Source organism: Paramormyrops kingsleyae, chromosome 25, assembly GCF_048594095.1.
Source record: "Paramormyrops kingsleyae isolate MSU_618 chromosome 25, PKINGS_0.4, whole genome shotgun sequence".
NCBI lineage: Eukaryota > Metazoa > Chordata > Actinopteri > Osteoglossiformes > Mormyridae > Paramormyrops > Paramormyrops kingsleyae.
In genome coordinates, this window is record NC_132821.1 from 20,130,772 (window position 1) to 20,152,228 (window position 21,457).

Genomic DNA, 21,457 nt, shown 5'->3' on the forward strand with positions numbered 1-21,457 from the left:
TCTCATCGTCTTACTGCATCTTAATTACCTTCCAGCGTTTTCTCCCCATACCTCCTCCTTCCTATGGACACATGTGTTCGCTTTGGATGTTGGTGCTAATCATGAGCTTATTTTTAGAGTCTATGTGTCACGTTCGGGAAGCAAGGGAGTCGAAAGCAGACATAGGGATCAAATAAATGGATTTTATTTAAACTGGAAACATACCGCAAGGGGTCAAAATGGAAACGCTGGTACTGGGGAAAGCACAGGCATACATACAGGATGATGTTAATGACATGACTAGGGAGTATAAAACAAGATGCACTTAAATACAGAGGACTAACAAGTGAGCGCAACGAGAGGCAGCTGGAGAGAATCACAGAAGAGCAGGAACAAGAGGTATGACCAACACATAGCAGGCGTGGCTTGTTAGAGCCCCACTAGGGAAAAAACAGGAGGGGCAGGAAGGCAGGGTGTGCCACTATGTCTCAGTGGAAAAGCCTAGAGGATAAAGTAATTTTCTTTGTTTTGTTTGCTAATTTCCCTTTTCCTTTACAGGAAATAGGAGGGAGCATGGAAACACAAGGTCTTATAAATGTGTAACTGGATTTTCAGTAGGAAAAAAAGAAAATTTAGCAGTGCACATGTAATGGCCATCTAACTCTGCGATAAAGGTGCAGGACACTAATATGCACAGAAACATGAGGCATTTCCGGAGGCCCTCTGCAAGGGGCAGAGCAGAATAAGTGGCATGTGCCCCAGGGAGAAATGTCGATTTCAGTCACTCAGGATGCCAAGTGAAGTTCCACACCACAGAAATGTCCATTTTCACTCCCTAACAGGAAACGATTCACTATTTAGTCTTAGATTATTCAACGAGAATATTCCAATAAAATTACCTTTGACATGCAGTGCTTGGTGTGCTGAGGCTTACAGCTAAATGCATCCACACCAACATTCATGCTGCTGGCGCCATCATTGCTAAAATCAGGCCACACCGTCTCACATGGAAACCACATTCTCACACGTCGAGATGCATTCTGCAGTAACACCTCTGTCCACAGTGCAGATTCACTGAATCTGGCTATCAGTCTAGCTCAGGTTTACAGACCTTCCGGTGATATGATCATGTGTGTTATTTGCCATGAGGGTGACACGGTGACTCCGTGGGTGACACTGTCACGCTGGGTGGGGGGTCTCTGCTCTGTGTGTGTGTTGGGGGGGGTTGCATATCCTCTCTCTGCTGAGCAGTTTCCCTTTGAGTTTCTCAGTTTCCTCCCTCAGACCAAAGTCACACATTTACGTTACCTGACATCTGTAAGCTGCCTGCGGTGTATAGGTGTGTGTGCTCTGCAATAGACTGGCATAACATCCAGGTTGTCCCCCCGGCCAAGACTGGTTCAGACCTCCTGTTTATATATTACTCTAAAAAGAATCTTTATAAGAAGTTTTTAAAGTTTATCCACTGTAACCTGAAGCTGTTGCACAGCCGCTTGGCATCCCTGTGGTGCATGTGATAGCTGCCAGCAGGTCAGCTTTGATAAATGGCAATTAAAGTCCAAAACTGGATAATGCTTAAGTCACATTAACTAGCAAAGCAGCACAGTTTAAACTCAGTAAAAGTCCTGCACTGTTACAGTAAGAGATGGAAGTTTTCATTTTACTCTCACAGTAATGGTCTTACTCTGGCTGGATTCCACGTCTTACAGCTCAGCAATATTGACAAACAGCAAAATCGAAGAGAGTGAAGCTGATGGCCGTTAAGCTCAGAACTGAAAGGAGGGTCACTACAGGCTGTGTGTGAGGACATCAGCTGGACAGGGAGCAGAGAAAGACAGCAGACGAAAACAACAGAGGGAGGGAGGGAGTATGTGGGAGAGTCAGAGAGAGAGGAGCTCTTGCATGCTGCCATCTGGTGGCCAATACAGTCGAACCCAGTACAACGTACCCCGTTTATAACGTTTACACCAATACAACGTTCAAATTTCGATGTCCCGAATTCGCGTAATGCATTATTCCATTTGCCGGTATCGGTTAGAACGTACACCTTTACAGCGTAAACTTCGATATAACGTATGATTTTCAGAGGAAAATAGGCAAACTGACCTTCGTTACAAAGTACAGCCTAATCTTCCGAGCGCGCGCACAATTCAGAATCGGCTGTTGCCGGCCATCTACATCGCTTAGCAACGCCTAACTACAGTATGAACCTATCCTCACGAAGCATTCCACGCCGGCCGGACTCCTTGCATGCAGCCCCCGTTTTTTCATGGTTTTGCATGGTGTCATGCTGCCGTACTGTATATCAAGCAAGATGCCTGCTAAAAGGAAACGAATTTCGCTGACCGACAAGGTGGAAATAATTCAGAATTATACATGGCAGCCTTATACTGCCGACGCGAACTAAGTTCTGAAACTGTGTGGTTATTGGGGTAATTGTGTGACATATAGTGAAAGAAATTAACAAAAGACAGATGTCTAACACATGTATCGAAATTTATTTCAGCCAATTGAATCATAAGGCGATTTGAACGATAAGCCGGCAGTGGATTTACGTTATGTCGGCTGTCTATGAGTAACTGATATTAACCTAGTTTGAAGAATATAGTTCCTATTATATTCTTCAAACTACACAAGCTGTATGTCATAGTGTCAACTTGAGGGGTGTTTTCTAAAAGTTTTTTTATATACATTTTGTGTTCTATCATTCATTTTGAGGGACTTGGTTACAACGTACTATGGTTATAACGTACAAATTCTTAATGTCGTTACGTTGTAACGAAGTTCGACTGTATATATATCACTGTTTATGAACTAGCTCAGTGGTGTTTTTGCTAACTTCCTCTTGATTTGCTCTGTGACGGGTGTCTGTGTTAGCAGGCCGGAGTAAATCACACAGTTGCATACAGAGCCATTCAGGTCTTTTGTTCTTTCTCCATGCTCAGTGTGTCCTGGTCCCTGCAACATGAATAAGTTCATTCTACAGAGAACAAGGACAGATTCCTGCAAATCAGGCCAGGCTACGTGGCATGATAATATGGATGCATCAGATACAGCTCATACTGTAAACGAAAGAAAGATCTCTGTGGAAAATAGAGATTCTACACTTGAAGTGTGAGCTGCACAGCATTTACCTGCAGAACAGAGTGATTAACAGCCCTTTTCTTCTTCTTCAGGTAGATGACAGTGATGATGATGATGATGATAAGTACAAAACAACATCCCACAGGCACATGGGCTAGAAAACTCCTGGGGGAGGGAATGTCGTCACCTAAAACAGAGGCGGTGAAAACGTACTGATTTTAATACGTCATCAGTCTCAGATCCTGAAATGTTCCCTTAATGTCCTCTTTCTAATTAGACTTTTCATTGCATTAACATCCATAAAAATATATTTTATGCTGTGGTCTGTTGGGGCTGTAACATGAAAGCAGCAGACAGAAACAGACTGAATAAGGTAATTAAAAGGGCCGGATCTGTACTGGGCGTGGCTCTGGACTCTGTTGATGTCGTGGCAAGGAGGAGGATCCTGTCCAAAACACGCACAATCCTGAACAGTCCTTCTCACCCGCTATACAGAGTTCTCTCTGATCAAAGGAGCAATTTCAGCCAGAGACTGATTATGACCAGGTGTTCTACAGAGTGCCACAGGAGATCTTTTCTCCCAATGGCCATTAAAATATATAACTCTTCTCTGTAATGTTTTCAGTACGGGACTTGAACTATGTGTAGTTCCTGCTCAATAATATTTTACAACACTACTGTTCTCAACTAATGTTCCAAGTGCAATATCTGACTATTACATTTGTGCAATATTTCTCCTTATCTACACGCCATTTCTAGTGCATTACTTAACATGTGTGCTATATTTAATTTAATTTTATTATATTTTGCTTCTATTTATTGGTATTTTTCTTTAAAGTTTTATATCTATATTTTTCCATTCTAATACTTTTTCCTAAACTATTTTCTTTTTTTTTTTTTCCTTTCTTCCCAGTAAATTAATCAGAGCAACTGTATAACCAAGACAAAGCAATTTCCCTTTGGGATTAATAAAGTTCTTTGAATCTTGAATCTTGAATTGAACTGAAAAAATTTATTCCTAATCTAAAGACACAAAGTCTGCACTGATGGAATGAAATACATCTTCGTGACAAACAGGAAAAGTGTACCGTACAGACCCGAGGTTTTGTTGCAGTTTGCTGGCATCTCCAGTGTGAGGTTCTGTGAGCTGACTGGGTTCTTTGCTTCACAGTAATAGGTGTATCTGTGTTCTATCTCCAGGGGGAGTGACAGGCTGGTGTTGAGGTCAGGGCTGTTGGTTTGGTTCAGTCTCTCGGTCCCTCTGTACCAGGACAGGGTGACGTCTCTCCCGTTCTCCACAGAGCACAGAACCCAGCAGCTCCCACTGGCTGACAGTCTGGGTTCAGACACGCGATCTGAAGAGGGAGAAAGTGGGGGCAAATTAAAACATACCCCCCCACAAACACACACACACACACACACACACACAGGATTCTACGCGGAAATCTTTAATCCCAGCATGACAACCTTAACCCCTAACCAGCACTAACCTTAACCATAAGTAACCAAACAAAATTACAACATTTTGCATTTTTATTATTTTGATTGCATTCACAGATCTTTGTGGAGACCTGAAAAAATGGTCCCCATAATGTCAAAGTAACAGGTTTTTATTACATTGAGGGGAACATTTGGTCTCCACAGTGTAATATACACATACTCCACACACACACACACACACACATGTAGGGTAAACATATCCTTATGGGGACCGCTCATTCATTGAGAATTACTAGGCCTTACTGAAATATGAGATTTAATAATAATAATTGATACTTTATTGATCCCGGTGGAGGAAAACGGTCCCCATAAGGGAAAAAAACGGATATTTATCACGTTATGGGGACATTATGCACACACACACACCAATGTTATAGTTTAATTCTTTTTTTTTAATTTTATTTTCACATTATTTTCAATTTTCATTTGAAATCCTATTTATTTCAATTTGGTTTTATTGATTTTTATTTTATAAATACATTTCTATTTAGTCTTTGCATAGTTTTATTCCAGTTTAAGATTTTGTAATTTTATTTCTAGGGATAGACATAAAGTTATATGACTTAGCTATCTATTAAAAAATATCGCTATGCAGTGCCGTTGGCCATTTCTGAGGTTCAAGTACATTGCACAAAAGAGGCCCAGAGCATGGCGCCATCTAAAGGCAATAAAATAAATGGCATTTCCTTGAATAATTTCCACAAAGGAGGAAAGATAAATAATTTCTTCAGCTAAATAGTATTAGAAAACAGTAACGGGAAGTATTTGCCGTTTGTTTTATGTTATCTGAATTATTTTTGGGAGCAATATTCATAGATTTTGTTTAGCTGTAGTTGTTTTTTCGCATCTTATTTCAGTTTACAACAATGTTTTCTTATAGGTTTAATTAACCATAAGCCTGACACACACAAACACACCCCTGATGATATGCACACATACTCATACACACATACAGACACCCAGAAGCAGAACTCACTGTATACAGTCAGCTGATATGCTGTAACTTTCTTTACTCCATCACTGTTTTCCACTTTATACTGGCCAGAGTCCTGGATCTGCAGATCGGTGATGGTGAAGAGTCCCGTCTTACTGTCCCACCACAGTCTGCCTCTGAATTTCTCATTCAGGTCTGTGTTACTGCTCCCTGGCAGCACCATGGCCACCGTGCCGATATTCCCATACAACAGGGTGCCCAGTGAAAGAACTGGGGCAGGAAAAGTGAAAACTCCTCCCACAATGCCTTTCACCTGCTGTACCTTAGCGTGGACAGATATCAGACAGAGTCCTGCAATAGAGGAGGCATTAACAGTGTGACACACAGGCTGCTCAGAGCCTATAAGAACGCTGCATAAGCTACATAAGCTGTGATAATGTCGCCCTCCCTTTAAGCTGATGGGAGGCCGTCCTGTGCCCTTCATCCCTAAATGGGGCCCATCTCCAGTGCAGCATTAACATCAGGAAGCAGCTTGTGGGGGCGAGAGAGCAGCACCTGCCCCTTTAAGGGGGACTAAGAGGATTATACATTTGATAAAGTGGGGGTGGGGGGGGGGGGGGGGGGGGGGGGAGGAGAAACACCTGCACCCTTGAAGCAGGATTAAGAGAATAATACCACCTAATAAATTGTGGGGGGAGGGGGGCACACATTAGAAGTGTTTGTGCAAAATACCCGTCAATATTCGGGGGAGTCCCCATCTCCCTATTGATGAGCAATATCGATCTTGAGACCCCCTTAAAATTTAGCTTTTGAGGCTTTCAGGGGGTCTCATAGGTTAATTGGGGGTGTCGGACCCCCCCAGACCCCCCGGTATTTCGCACATTGGTTTTACTGTATAACGACACTAATATCAGTTTCCTCAGAAGGTCGGCTGTGGGCCCCATGAGTCCATGTCATGTAGCCTGATCACCGGGGAGGAGAACAAGGGTCACGCGTGGGGAGCACAACCCCGACCTGCCCGTCACTCAGCTCAACATGGTACCAGGAAGGAGGGATACGAGGGTCACACTCCTGACAGGCAGGTCGGGTTGTGTTCCCCATGCGTGACCCTCATATTCCTCCCCGGTGATCAGGCTACATGTCCAGCGCAGACAGGGACTCGTGGGGCCCACAGCAGACCTTCTGGGGAAACTGGCAGATGGTGGTACACATCCACAATACCTCAGCTAATGCTCTGCGAAGGGCTGCCAGTGTCTGCAGGGGGAGTTTCGCAGCCAAACCCACAACTTCCCCAGCACCATCTTTTCCAGCATGTTATTTCAGACAGTGACTGATCACATGTTACACTCTGTGCAGAATTATTCTCCCAGACGCTGCTCTGAGAATTGTATTGCTTGCCACCGTGGCAGCGTGTGGCTCAGTGGGCTGTGCCTGTAATCAGAAGGTTGCTGGCTCAAACCCAGCCTCAGCACGTCTATGGGTCCTTGAGCAAGGCCCTTAACCCCCAGCTCCCTGGGTGCCGCTACGGCTGGTGCAGATAACTTTACATAATAGAGCAAGTTGAGGGAGGCGTAAAAACAATTTCTCCACGGGGATCAATAAAGTATCAATTATTATTATTAAATCTCATATTTCAGTAAGGCCCAGTAATTCTCAATGGGGGTTAAGTCAGCCAATAAAGGGAGTCAGGTCATAAATCAGTCACCTTTCTTGGCCAATCTATGGAATGCTTTGATGCACAGGAAGGGACATTGTCCTGCATGAACATCATAACCTTTTTGAAAGCTGCAGATGTTTTTTATACCAGTGTTTGAAGAATATATCTTCCAGGAGTTGGCGTTAGATCTTTTAGGTAACCTTTACACCATCTGCAAGTCGTGAAGTTCTGATAAGTTATTTCTCCACCACCTTATTGGCGCTTGAAGAAGACGCCCATGCACTAACTCATCCATCTGTTCCATCAAGAGTCACTTGCATCTCATCTGACCACAAAACCCATGTAAAATCAGCCTTGAGATGTGTCCATGCCCATTCTTGAGGTTTTAGCTTGTGTGCCTAACTGAGCTGAGGTTATGTTTCTGACCATAGCGATGTCACATAATACACTGCACCTAGTACTTCCAGAGATTCTGTTCAGAAAGCAGTTCTGAAAAATGGTGGCATTTGATGCTAAAGAGTCTGGAATCTCCCCTTTAATTTGACACAGACCTTTGGCAGTTAATTTGTGTCTCCTCACTACATGCTTCCATCTTCTTTTGCTGTTGGCCACGAGACACTCAATTGTATGGAGATCACATTTTAAAATTTTGGTAATGTAGATTTTTTGCATCCCTCTGAATTGCACTTTACTATTTTGTTACTTATTTATTTGTTTATTTCCCTGCTCTCTGCACAGTCCCTTTATGGCCTATTTTAATAGTATTAATAATTTGCTTAATAATTCTGCACAGGGATGTATCGATCATTTCCTGTTAAACTCCAAACAGGAATTACTCCGCATATTTACTATTTTAAGGTCCATTCTTAATTAGAGATTAATCTGTACTTAAATTATTAAGTTGGTAAAGCAGGTACAAGCAAAATACACACTTATGCACGCAGTGTTGAGGCAAAGAGGACCTTCCCTTTTGCAGCGAGAATTTCAGCTTTTCAGTAGCAAAAACACACAGCAAGATGTAGCTGATGTTCGTTAGATGTGGAAAAGGCATTAATAGATATATGCTGTATGATGTCACTGTGGTTGACACACACGAAACATTCAACTTCCTTTACAGTGTCTTGTTGAATTTCATAGTTTCAAGTGAATTCATAGGATAATTATAGTCTTTTCTGTTCTGTTGAATAACAGGAGTTAGAAAATAAGGTTTCTGCTCTTCATTCACATGGCATATTTCTGCCTGGTGTTTCCTGGAGTCCCCATGAGGAGCAGTGGTGTCCTAATAGTTGGGGAACTGCACTTGTAATCAAAAGATGGCTGATTTGAATCCCCAACTAGCAAAGTAGCACTGATATACCCTGAACATGGTACCGTCCCCAAGCACTGCCTCTCCAGGTGCTGAATTAGCTGCCCCCTGTAATGTGATGTATGGGTTAAGTGCAGAGGACACTCTTCACTGTGGTGTGTCAACAATGACAACTTCTCACTGATATCAAATAATATCAGAAATATGATGCATCCTAAAATCTTCATTGTCAGTTTAGTTCAGAACCTCTTCCACTGATTTTTGGAAGCTTGGTTCTGATTTAGCTGGAGATAACTGAACCCAAACATCACTTATAACCTAGTAAATATTTACCAGACAGCTCTAACTTCACCACGCTCTGCCATGTCTTGAACTAACCCACCCGTTCAGGTTAACTGCTAACCCCGGATCTGTTCTTCAGCAAATCACACGATCGTCACTGGTAATGCCAAGTTTATGAGCATGAAACACTGCTGATTACTACACATTACAAACTCATAAAAACATATTCCTCAAAATGTAGAGCTCTTTAAAGTGCACCATTTCCGTAGAATGAACCCTGATTTAAACCTAGTGTTGTGTCTTGCACTTGCCTAAATGAGAATTAATTCCCAGAGCCAAGGTTTGAAGAAACAGGTTCCATTTATTAGTTTTGCAATACGCTTAACAGAGGTAACAATTAAACTAGTTCTCTCTTCTCGGTACCCTGTTATTCTTGTCTTTTCTGTTGCCGGGCAACCCTATATATCACCCCATTTCAAGCAATTACCAAACAGGTCAGAGGTCAACAAATTAACAGTTTTTTCTATTTAAAAATCCCACCTCCTTTTATTTTAATCTTGTGTGTGTGTACACATACACCACACCTAGGTACTTATATTGTGCAATAATAATCCAGCACTGAGTAAATGTCTCACTGTTCTGTCCCGTTTCTCCGCAGCTGCACATTATCGCAGAGATGTGTTCAGCACACCTACCTGCCAGCCAGCATGTGAGCCTTAACACAGCCATTCCCAGGCAGTGCTTATCCATGCTGATGCCTGTTTATATGGCACGTTCCTGTACTGATAAAATGAGCATTGCAAAGGAGTGCTGTGGATGCTCATTCGTTCTAAAATGTTCTGCAGACTTTTTGGTCACATGACCATGACCACATACAGGAAGGGACGTCATTTCAATTTGTCAGAATGTCACGCTATTCGAGCTCTGGCAGAGGGGTAGAGTAGAGCTCAATGCTGCTGGCTTAATGCCCCAAGCTTGTCCTCAGCTTTTCAAAGTTAAACCTGTTGGGCTTCAGCCTTCATTGACCAGGTTGGACCTGCTCATCTATACGTTGGATCCTTTGCTCAGAAACACCACAACAGTCCTGAATATATGGCTCTCACTTCCTTTGTTTGGTATTTCTGTGACCGAAAGTGACGTGAGACTATACTATACTAAGGTAATTCTGTATTTCCTGTGCTGAATGATGTCTTTTCTGCAGCCCAGATCGCCATGATATCTAGAGTGAGACCTTTCTTATGATAAAGCCTCCTTCAGCATCTTAACTTCTCTGCTCTGACAGCACATGCATTGTTTCTCTGTCATGCTGCTATCAAGCTCACGGTCTCACCACTGACCCAGACATACGGCCCCTCCCTCACTGAAAGCTGACCGCGTGTGTGAGAGCACGATCGCTGTGCATGAGATCTGGAAGTGAGTGTGTGTCGTGTTGCTCGTCATATGCATGTCTGTAGCATTGTTTTGCAGTTTGTCTCTTTGCCTGACCAGCCATTTAGCAGTGAAGACCCTCTCCAGTGATGGCAATGTGCTTTTGATCTGACGTCCTAGCATGTGCTGTGCAGGGCTGGAACCTGTTGCTTGTAGTGGTGCTGCTCTGTATCACATCAGTGCCAGTGATGGATCTTTCTGCTTCAGGATTTTGTGGACTAGTAGTGATATAGAAAAAGTCATACTCAATGGAAAATTATCTGAATTGTGGTCAATTGTAGCCAATTGCCTGTCACAAGCTCGTCTGGACAACTCCACCTTGCAAAGATACCTTTCAGACACTTGCATACATCCTCATATTTCAGGCTGGCAAGATGTGCAATTTCCAAATACTGTGAAAAGTAATCTATGACCACAAGATAATGCTTCTTGTTATACTCACAGATTTCTGCAGTGATCCTTTTCCAGGCTCATGAGGACAGTGGAGTGGGGAGTAGAGGCTCTATCCATTGAGTTGGTTTAGCTTCAAAACACTGCAAGATGTTATCATCTCCTTTATTTCCTACTCAGTATCTGGCCACTGCTCATGCGGTCCCTCTCTCTGGATTTAACAATGCCCTGATGTCCATCATGTAGTGGTGGTAGTAACTCTTTGTGCATTGTGACTGGGGGAACCATCCTGTCCCCAAACAACACCCTTCCTTTAGATATACTGAGAGCATTTATCCATGGAAAGCATCTCTGAATCTGTGCTGGAACTTCACCTGAATACTTTGTCCAGCCATGACTGATTACTGAACTCAACATGGTAAGGATGCAGGGCTTGGTACAGGTGGGGAAAAGAGGGCAATGATCCACTTGGTGCTCCAAGAGACGACAGGGATTTATTGGGGAAACTAAAAAGCACATTAGGTACGAATCACAAAAATAACAGGACCACAAGGGATCAGAAATTAAAAGGGAAAACACTCCAAACTGAATCATAATATAGACCTACACAGGGAAACAAGTAAAAACAGAGACTAGAACCAGAGACATGGGCAGAGAAACACCTGCAGAACAAAGTACAATGACAAAAGAACAGAGCAGACACAGGCACTTAAATACAATCAGGTAACATGAGACAATTAGCCAATCAGCACAGTACAGGGAAACAGGCAACAGGTGGAGGAACTTAACTAACAATTATCAAGCACAGAAACTAGAGAACTTTAATAGGTACCAGAACTCAGAAACATTATTACATACTGATAATTAAACAATTCAAGGGAAACAGAAAACCAATAAACAACAAATTGATGAGAGGCCAGTCTCAAACCCATGACTGGAGGATATCAGTCTCAGAGCCGTAACCTCAACCCAATGTGCTAAGCGGCACTCCTGCGAGCAGGGGAAACACACAAGGGTTTTTAGATAAGGAGTACCAAGACGGAATGCCCAGTTATACTTACTGGCCAAACAGGGAACAGACATGAAGGGCAGGATCAGATGGGCGCTGACTCTGACACAACATCTGCATCTCAGGGACCTCCCTTGTCTGTTGTCTGATTTGGTTAAGTTTTGACTGACAGCATGGCCTTGTTGACCATCTAGAGTCTTCATCGTTTTGAATTTAACCAGTTCAATTCAATTTATTTTTACATAGTGCCTTTCACAATAGAGTCAGCAGAAGGCGTTTTACAGGGGTGTAATAAGAATAATTCATAGTAGTGAAGAGGAAAGACAAGGATTTGAAAGAAAGAAAGCCAGATGACAATAGAGAAGAGGGACCCAAAACTCCCAGGTAGGGAGAACGAAAAAACCTCTGGGGGTCCAAGGTCAACTGGCTGCCCAAAACCCCAGGAATGTTAACATTATTGAAAAAGAAAGAGTGGGTTTGTTTGCTAAAAGGTGTAAACTGTGATCAAGGTCAAAGGCAAAGTCCATCAATGAGCCGATTCTCCATGCTGGCCTGTGTAGGGTGGCAGATTGAAGGCTGCACCCACAATGTTACAGTTTGTAAATCACAACCACAATGACCCTTCTATGGAACTAAAGAAGGACTCCAGCTCAGATAGTGCCCAGCCCGGGCACCATCTGGACATGTGGGCAGAGAGCATGGGTGGTCAGAACATGCATAGAGACATTAATGGACAAGCAGAGTAGATTAAAATGGCATGTACAGCAGCTCTAGCAGCCATAGTTGCTGTGTGTTATGTGTTAGGAGCAGGTAAGTTAAACTGAAGTAATAGATCTTAATCGAAATTTATAGACTGCGACTGATTTGGCATCCCAAACATGAGCTGGCAAACCATTTCACAATATGGAGACTGTGCTCCTCAGAACTCGGCGACCCCACTCTGTTCCTTTAGGAGGTCTGCCACTTTGTGGCTGAGTTTCTGTTGTTCCTAAACATTTCCCCTTTGCAACAATACCACTTACAGTTCACTGTGGAATATCGAGCAGGAAAGAAATTTCCCAAAGTAACTTATTGCAAAGGCGACATCCTATGACAGTACAATGCTTGAATTCACTGAGCTCTTCATAACGACCCATTCTTTCACAATTGTGTGTAAACCTGACTGCATGGCTAGATGCTTGATTTTATACACCTGTGGCAATGGGTCTGAATGAAACTCCTGAATTCAGTGATTAAGAGGTGTGTCCCAGTGCTTTTGTCCCTATAGTGCATGTAGCCATCGTTAGCTCCAGCAGGGACTTTGCTCTTTTTATTGACTGTTGCGCTGCTGTGCGGGGATCACAAATGCCCAAAACTTGCAGTTTCTACTGATATCTCTGTGTTCTGTTGAGAGGTGACATAAAAACTTGGAAAATTAACTGACTGCGCTCAGGTCTGTGGAGTGTCCAGTGTTAGCCGCCATGTTGGACGTGACTTATGCCCTCCGGGTCTCCAAGCCAGTCACATGACTGAAACCTATGAATAGGGGTGTGTGCTCTGCAATAGACTGGCATCACCTCCAGGGTGTACCCCCGCCTGGGACTGACTGAGACCTCCCATTTTCATATCATTCTCAAAAAGAAATTCTGGATAATGCCTAAGTCATGTTAACTAGCAAAGCAGCATGGTAGAAACTCAAATAATTGCAATGTCACAATAAGAGATGAAAGTTTTTATTTTGCACTCACAGTAATGGACTCACTCTGGCTGGACGTCACGTCTTACAGCTCAGCAATATTGACAATCAGCAAAATCAAAGAGAGTGACGCCGACAGGCATTAGGCTCAGAACTGAAAGGAGGGTCACTACAGGCTGTGTGTGAGGACATCAGCTGGACAGGGAGCGGAGAAAGACAGCAGAAGAAAACAACAGAGGGAGGGAGGGAGTGTTTGGGAGAGTCAGAGAGAGAAGCTCTTGCATGCTGCCATCTGGTGGCCAGTATATATATCACTGTTTATGAACTAGCTCAGTGGAGTTTTTGCTAACTTCCTCTTGATTTGCTCTGTGACGGGTGTCTGTGTTAGCAGGAGTAAATCACATAGGTGCATACAGAGCCATTCAGGTCTGTTGTTCTTTCTCCACGCTCAGTGTGTCCTGGTCCCTGCCTTCCTGCACGGAGAAAAACATGAATAAGTTCATTCTACAGAGAACAAGGACAGATTCCTGCAAATCAGGCCAGGATACGTGGCATGATAATATGGATGCATCAGATACAGCTCATACTGTAAATGAAGGAAAGATCTCTGTGGAAAATAGAGATTCTATACTTGAAGTGTGAGCTGCACAGCATTTACCTGCAGAACAGAGTGATTGTCACTAATCACTAATTTACAGGATAGTAAGGGCCTTATAATTGATAACGAAATTGATATGGTAAATGAGTTTAATGATTATTTTTCAAGGGTGTTCACAATAGAGAACACAAGTAACTTACCACCAATTAATACGAATACAGCATCGTCTATGACCAATATATGTATAACTGAGGTTGATGTGATACTAAGCCTAGCTAAACTCAAAATAAATAAATCACAGGGGCCTGATGGCATCTTACCTTTAGTCTTGAAAGAGATGAGGGATATTATTAGCCAACCTTTGACTTTAATATTCCAGAAATCGTTATCTGCGGGTGTGGTACCATCAGATTGGAAGCATGCTAATATAACACCCATATTCAAAAAAGGGGATAGAAGTAATCCGGCAAACTATAGGCCAATCAGTTTAACTAGCATTACTGGAAAAATAATGGAAGCTATAATTCAAGTGAAAATGGTAGATTACCTAGATGCAAATAACATTATAAAGGATAGCCAACATGGATTTAGGAGAGGTAGATCCTGCTTAACGAATCTGCTTGCGTTCTTTGAGGAAGCTACAAGTGAAATTGATCACAAAAAGGCCTATGATGTGATTTACTTAGATTTCCAGAAAGCCTTTGATGTTGTCCCCCACAAACGGCTCTTGTTAAAGCTTAAAGCTGCAGGAATTTTAGGAACTGTGGCAGCTTGGATCAAAAACTGGCTAACTGATAGGAAGCAGCGAGTAGTTATTAGAGGCACTATGTCACAGTGGGCCTCCGTTTATAGTGGGGTACCGCAGGGTTCAATTTTAGGACCACTATTGTTCCTAATTTACATTAATGATATTGACACGAATACATACAGTAAACTGGTTAAATTTGCAGACGACACTAAGGTGGGCGGGGTAGCAGATACTAATCTAGCAGCAGAGAGGCTCCAACGGGATCTGGATTTAATTAGCGAATGGGCTGATACTTGGCAGATGAAATTTAACACAGATAAATGTAAGGTAATCCATGCAGGGAGCAGAAATATACAGTACAGATATTTTATGGGTTCCACTGAAATAAAGGTAGCTGATTACGAGAAAGATCTCGGTATGTATGTTGATGCTTCCATGTCCCACTCTCGCCAATGTGGGGAAGCAATAAAAAAGGCGAACAGAATGTTGGGTTATATCTCTAGATGTGTGGAGTTTAAGTCAAGGGAGGTGATGTTACACTTATATAATTCCTTGGTAAGACCCCACCTAGAATACTGTGTGCAGGTTTGGTCACCATACCTCAAGAAGGACATTGCTGCCTTAGAAAAGGTGCAACGAAGAGCTACGAGAATGATTCCTGGTCTTAGAGGAATGTCTTACGAGGAGAGGTTAGCGGAACTGAATCTGTTCAGCCTTGAGCAAAGGAGACTAAGGGGGGATATGATTCAGGTCTATAAGATTCTAACGGGTCTGGATGCCGTTCAGCCAAATGACTATTTCAATATTAGTCTAAATACTAGAACTCGTGGCCATAAGTGGAAATTAGCGGGAGAACATTTTAAAACAAATTTGAGGAAGCACTTCTTTACACAGCGTGTAGTCAGAGTATGGAATAGTCTTCCTGCTATTGTAGTGGAAGCTAAAACCATGGGTTCCTTTAAATCAGAGCTAGATAAGATTTTAACAACTCTGAGCTATTAGCTAAGTTCTCCCCAAACGAGCTTGATGGGCCGAATGGCCTCCTCTCGTTTGTAAATTTCTTATGTTCTTATGTTCTTATGTTCTTATTAACAGCCCTTTTCTTCTTCTTCAGGTAGATGACAGTGATGATGATGATGATGATAAGTACAAAACAACATCCCACAGGCACATGGGCTAGAAAACTCATGCGGGAGGGAATGTCGTCACCTAAAACAGAGGCGGTGAAAACGTACTGATTTTAATACGTCATCAGTCTGAGATCCTGAAATGTTCCCTTAATGTCCTCTTTCTAATTAGACTTTTCATTGCATTAACTTTCTTAAAACCTTCATTTGTTGCCAGTCTACAAACTCAAAGTCAGCACTACTGGAATGAAATACATATTCGTGACAAACAGGTAAAGTGTATAATAGACACCTGAGGTTTTGAGGCAGTATTCTGATATGTTCAGTGTGAGGTTCTGTGAGCTGACTGGGTTCTTTGCTTCACAGTAATAGGTGTATCTGTGTTCTATCTCCAGGGGCAGAGACAGGATGGTGCTGAGGTCAGGGCTGCTGGTTTGATTCAGTCTCTCGGTCCCTCTGTACCAGGACAGGGTGACGTCTCTCCCGTTCTCCACAGAACACAGAACCCAGCAGCTCCCACTGGCTGACAGTCTGGGTTCAGACACGCGATCTGAAGAGGGAGAAAGTGGGGGCACGTTAAAACATACCCCCCCCACAAAAACACACACACACACACAGGATTCTACGCGGAAATCTTTAATCCCAGCATGACAACCTTAACCCCTAACCAGCACTAACCTTAACCATAAGTAACCAAACAAAATTACATTTTGCATTTTTATTATTTTGATTGCATTCACAGATCTTTCTGGAGACCTGAAAAAATGGTCCCCATAATGTCAAAGTAACAGGTTTTTATTACATTGAGTCTCCACAATGTAATATACATATAATCCACACACACACACACACACACACCAATGTTATAGTTCTGTTCTTTTTTTTAAATTTTATTTTCACATTATTTTCAATTTTCATTTGAAATCCTATTTATTTCTATTTGGTTTTATTGATTTTTATTGTATAAATATATTTCTATTTAGTCTTTGCATATTTTTATTCCAGTTTAGATTTTGTAATTTTATTTCTAGGGATAGACAGAAAGTTATAGGACTTAGCTATCTATTACAAAATATCGCTATGCAGTGACGTTGGCCATTTCTGAGGTTCAAGTACATTGCACAAAAGAGGCCCAGAACATGGCGCCATCTAAAGGCAATAAACTGAATTACATTTCCTCGAATGATTACCATAAAGGAGCACAGATAAATCATTACTTCAGCTAAATAGTATTAGAAAACAGTAACGGGAAGTATTGGGCATTTTATGTTATTTCAATTATTTTCAGAAGCAATTTTCATACTTTTTATTAAGTTGTAGTTTTTTATTTTTTATCTTATTTCAGTTCACAACAGACTGAACTCACTGTATACAGTCAGCTGATATGTTGTAGGATTATTCACTCCATCACTGTTATCCACTTTATACTGGCCTATACTAGGGATAGACAGAAAGTTATAGGACTTAGCTATCTATTACAAAATATCCCTATGCAGTGACGTTGGCCATTTCTGAGGTTCAAGTACATTGCACAAAAGAGGTCCAGAGCATGGCGCCATCTAAAGGCAATAAAATAAATGACATTTCCTTGAATAATTTCCACAAAGGAGGAAAGATAAATACTTTCTTCAGCTAAATAGTATTAGAAAACAGTAACGGGAAGTATTTGCCGTTTGTTTTATGTTATCTGAATTATTTTTGGGAGCAATATTCATAGGTTTTGTTTAGCTGTAGTTGTTTTTTCGCATGTTATTTCAGTTTACAACAATGTTTTCTTATAGGTTTAATTAACCATAACCCTGACACACACAAACACACCCCTGATGATATGCACACATACTCATACACACATACAGACACCCAGAAGCAGAACTCACTGTATACAGTCAGCTGATATGCTGTAACTTTCTTCACTCCATCACTGTTATCCACTTTATACTGGCCAGAGTCCTGGATCTGCAGATCGGTGATGGTGAAGAGTCCCGTCTTACTGTCCCACCACAGTCTGCCTCTGAATTTCTCCATTAGGTTTGTTATACTGCTTCCTGGTACCACTATGGCCATATTGCCGATATTACCATATGACAGGGTACCAGTAGAAAAAACTGGGGCAGGAAAAGTGAAAGCCCCTCCCACAATGCCTTGCACCTGCTGTACCTCAGCATGGGTGAATAATGTGCAGAGCTCTGAAAAAGATTGAGAATGATGGGAAATTAAAAATCCATATCAGAACCAGGAACAATTTACAAGTGATCTCAGAGGGCTGACATCCTACAATAAAGAATTTCACTAGTGTTTTTGTCAGGATACACACCTGAACACTCCTGTACAATGGCCAGGGTCCCCACCAGAGTGTCTCTCTAAGTGTGTGGTAACATGCCCATCATAAGTGCTCATCGATGCTATTGGCTCAGGCAGAGGAGGGGAGGGACTTTGTGTGGCAGTAACACATTAAGCAAGCCTGTCTGTCTGCAGAGGGATCCTAAATTGATCCTTTTACTCTATCTTTGTACCATTTTTGTTCTTTGATGTTTAGGCACAGCATAGGGGGATGGACACAGCCAACCATACAGAGGGTTGTGGCTTTAAGAGCTTAAACACTCACCTGTATTCCGCTGTGTGTAATAAACACAGAGCACTATTGTTTACAGCAGCGGTACCCAAACTAGGGTACGCGTACCCCCTGGGGTACGCAAGAGGCTGTAGCGGGTAGGCGAGGAAGCGGGGGGAATCACGAATTCGAACAACGAGACAGTCAGCAATTTTCACAACAGCGGAGTCGATGACCTCCAAAAAAGCCGTAAAACACAAAATACAGTCGTGTTTATGTCATATGTTTTTGTGCTTATTAAATTTAAGTGTTTCCAAAGATTAATCCCACAACAGTAATAAAATAAATGTCTTTGATGTAGTGTGTAGTTCCACCCCCCAGATACTAGATGGCGTCTGTCATCTAATTGTAATTAGATGCAATTAGTAATTATATTAGGTTATGCAGTGCTCCTTGCTCAGTGTTCATGTGTTCTGCACAAGGTAAGGAGTGTTTCTTTTCAGTTAGTGAAAATGTAATATTGTTTTAAGTCTTCCTTTGAAATTATGTTCCCAAGATGTTTTATAAGGCAGTAGCATTGTGTTTTATAACATATTATACTATTCATTGTGTTTTATTTGCAGTAATTCATTGTTTTAATATCGGTTGTAAGTATTGCACTACGGATATGGAGCGGTCGTTAGGAAATCTGCTAAAATGTTCTGGTTATTGAGACTTGGTACAGTGTTTATATAAAAGTCTTTTGAATCCGATTGTAATGTCGAAGGAAAGTGCTGAGTGTTCATTAGGGGTGCACCGATTGCAGTTTTCTGGCCGATCAACGATCACCGATCCTTAGGCAACCTTACCTGCCGATCTCGATTTTTTTTTGCCGATCTTGTTTCTTTCATAACTAAAAGACAGTTACTTCAATGTTTCCATTTTTATTGAGTAAATTGATATGAATACTCACAAAACATGAGGTAGTGTCCTCAAATATAAACGAACATATAAATGAGCATTGCTGTTTGAACTACAAAATCATATTTTTTCTTCCAGACTTTAATTTCTCTAATTTTGTAAAAAATATATATATATAGCTGTTATGACACACTTGTCCAAAAAATAGGGAGGGAGGCAGCCTGCACTGCACCTCTCTCGGGAATGGGAGAAAAGGCTGATTTAACCCTCTGGGGCCTAGGGGTAGGAAACACACTTTCACTGACTGGGGCATGATCACACATTTCATCACACTTAATTCATGGCAAATAAATTATTTCTTATATATTTGTTTTGCCATTACACTCATCTTTATTTTAATATATATTGTAAATATGTCAGATTTTTGTTAAGTTTGAAATTTGACATCAAAGTATAGACATTGCAAAATGCAGTTTGGAACACTTGCAGAAACATTATAAAAGTACATAGTAAGCAATGCTGGCAGTTTGTTTTGATCCCAGATATCTGATCACCAAAGTCTTGGCTACATGAAGATGACTAAATGGTGTAGATGCAACATTAATTTGGATAAATAAATAAGAAAAACCTAACTCATGTAACTATTTCTGGCTCCTTTCATTGAATATGTAGCAACTTTCATGTGTATGAATGAGCCATTGTTACCTGGCCACGTCCCCAACCCCCTTTTATGGCGCTGAAGGGGATGTATCTGGATCGCGTTTCACCGTTGCGCTGTTAATCAAATTACCATGCGAATGCGATTTGAATACGCGCTAATGCGGCTATTTAGAATGTGAATAGCGATCTTCGGGTGAGAGCGGTACTACACGCCCCCGATGCAGGTAAAACAAAGTAAGATGACATGGTTTACTTTTTTGCCGATTTAACCTAATTAAAAAAACTTTAATACTTCCGACAATGGACGTTTTGAAAAGAAGACAGATTACGGATTTAGCCAGCGTTTTTTTCATGATTATACATTAAGATTTCAGCGAGATATTTATAAACTGAAATAGACACGAAAAGTACGCGAAAAGTACGCGATGTCGTCGACGACATACTCGACCCCAAAGAGTTAAAAGCATATAACTAAGATCGGTGGATCTCATGGGAATATGGTCGATTTCTGATCCCCTCAAATTAACGTGATCGAGGCCGATCGATCGGTGCGCCGATCGATCGGTGCACCCCTAGTGTTCATGTGTTCTGCACAAGAAATAAACGGCAGAGGCTGCGGACCAACAAGAAAGCGAACGCTCCCGTGTGCCTGGTTGTCCCTTCGTCTCCAGTAAAAAAATACACAACGCAGAGTGGCCGTAAACGCGCCAAAGAGGGAGGACGCAGTCCGGTCGACAGATAAGTGCACGGGACAAACAGGGTTACATTAACATAAATACTAAAAGAATAGATCGCTTTAATCGCTATTACAGTTGGGTATGGGCACGCGGTCTTATTTAGAAAACATACAAAAAGAGACGCATATAATGTTTAATCATTCGTTTATTTGTATTTGTCCGGTCCAGGAGGTTAATTTTGGGGATCGTTAAAGTGATAGATCACCTATCTTGATTAAGCCTGATTCGGTTCGTTATATATAAAAAGTAAATATTAAGTAAGAATGAGAATATGAACAACCATGGGAATTATTTTTACAGTGAAAACAATTGGTATTAATTATATTGTATGTTCTTGAGTAATCGATAAAATCAGTATATGCAAGACATCAATCTGTAATAGTGGAAAATATGTCCAGTTGATATGTCCAGTATGATCTAGGTCTGTGTGGTCAGACACTGTGCAATAAACAGAATTTTTAGGAACATGGCAAATGTTCACATTACAGCATGGAAGTACAGTAGGTTCACTGTCACAACGCTGACCGGGGAAGCAGAGGCGAGGAGACATAGGATCGGGGAAATGCGGGGTTTAATGAGCAAAAGGAACACACACTAGCGGTAAAGCAGAATTACAATACAATGACAGGACTGGAGAAACAAACGGAAACACGGACTAAATACAATGGACTAATGACAAGTTTGACAACAATCAGGAACAGCTGGTAAACACGGGGAATCCACACAGGGTTAACGAGGGGGCTTAGCACACGGAAGGAGCGGACGATCGGGGCATGACACTCACTGGAGAGCTTTGTCACATAACGTAACTGTCTCTAACAGCGTCTAACCGCACATTAAATAAAGTCCTGCGTATTTTTCTATTCTGAAATTCTGCCATGGCATGCACCAG

General features: G+C 41.7%; 2 protein-coding genes across 2 annotated transcripts in view; both read right to left on the minus strand.

Moving 5' to 3' along the window:
- Nucleotides 1-13,265: 13,265 nt before the first annotated feature.
- The window catches only part of LOC111844583 (SLAM family member 5-like), a 31,384-nt gene continuing 23,192 nt past the window's right edge, over nt 13,266-21,457 (minus strand). The window contains exon 5 of the mRNA XM_072707350.1: nt 13,266-13,717. Within this exon, the coding sequence (XP_072563451.1) occupies nt 13,667-13,717 (51 nt within the window). The 3' untranslated portion in view covers nt 13,266-13,666. The remainder of the gene's footprint in view (nt 13,718-21,457) is intronic.
- On the minus strand, nt 15,660-21,115 carry LOC140583133 (SLAM family member 5-like). The gene is made up of 4 exons (XM_072707772.1): nt 21,091-21,115; nt 17,595-17,903; nt 16,010-16,267; nt 15,660-15,799 (listed from the first exon to the last, which is right to left on the minus strand). The coding sequence occupies exons 1-4, from the start codon at nt 21,113-21,115 to the stop codon at nt 15,660-15,662; spliced, it is 732 nt and encodes a 243-aa protein (XP_072563873.1).

What these genes read in the sequence shown, in the direction of transcription:
- LOC140583133 (XM_072707772.1), bottom strand. Translation starts at nt 21,115, where the DNA reads ATGTCTCCTCGCCTCTGCTTCCCCG. An exon ending in TCCTCGCCTCTGCTTCCCCG is followed by an intron (nt 17,904 to 21,090) that starts GTCAGCGTTGTG and finishes AATCTTTTTCAG; the next exon opens with AGCTCTGCACATTATTCACC. An exon ending in ATATCAGCTGACTGTATACA is followed by an intron (nt 16,268 to 17,594) that starts GTGAGTTCTGCT and finishes CTCCCTCTTCAG; the next exon opens with ATCGCGTGTCTGAACCCAGA.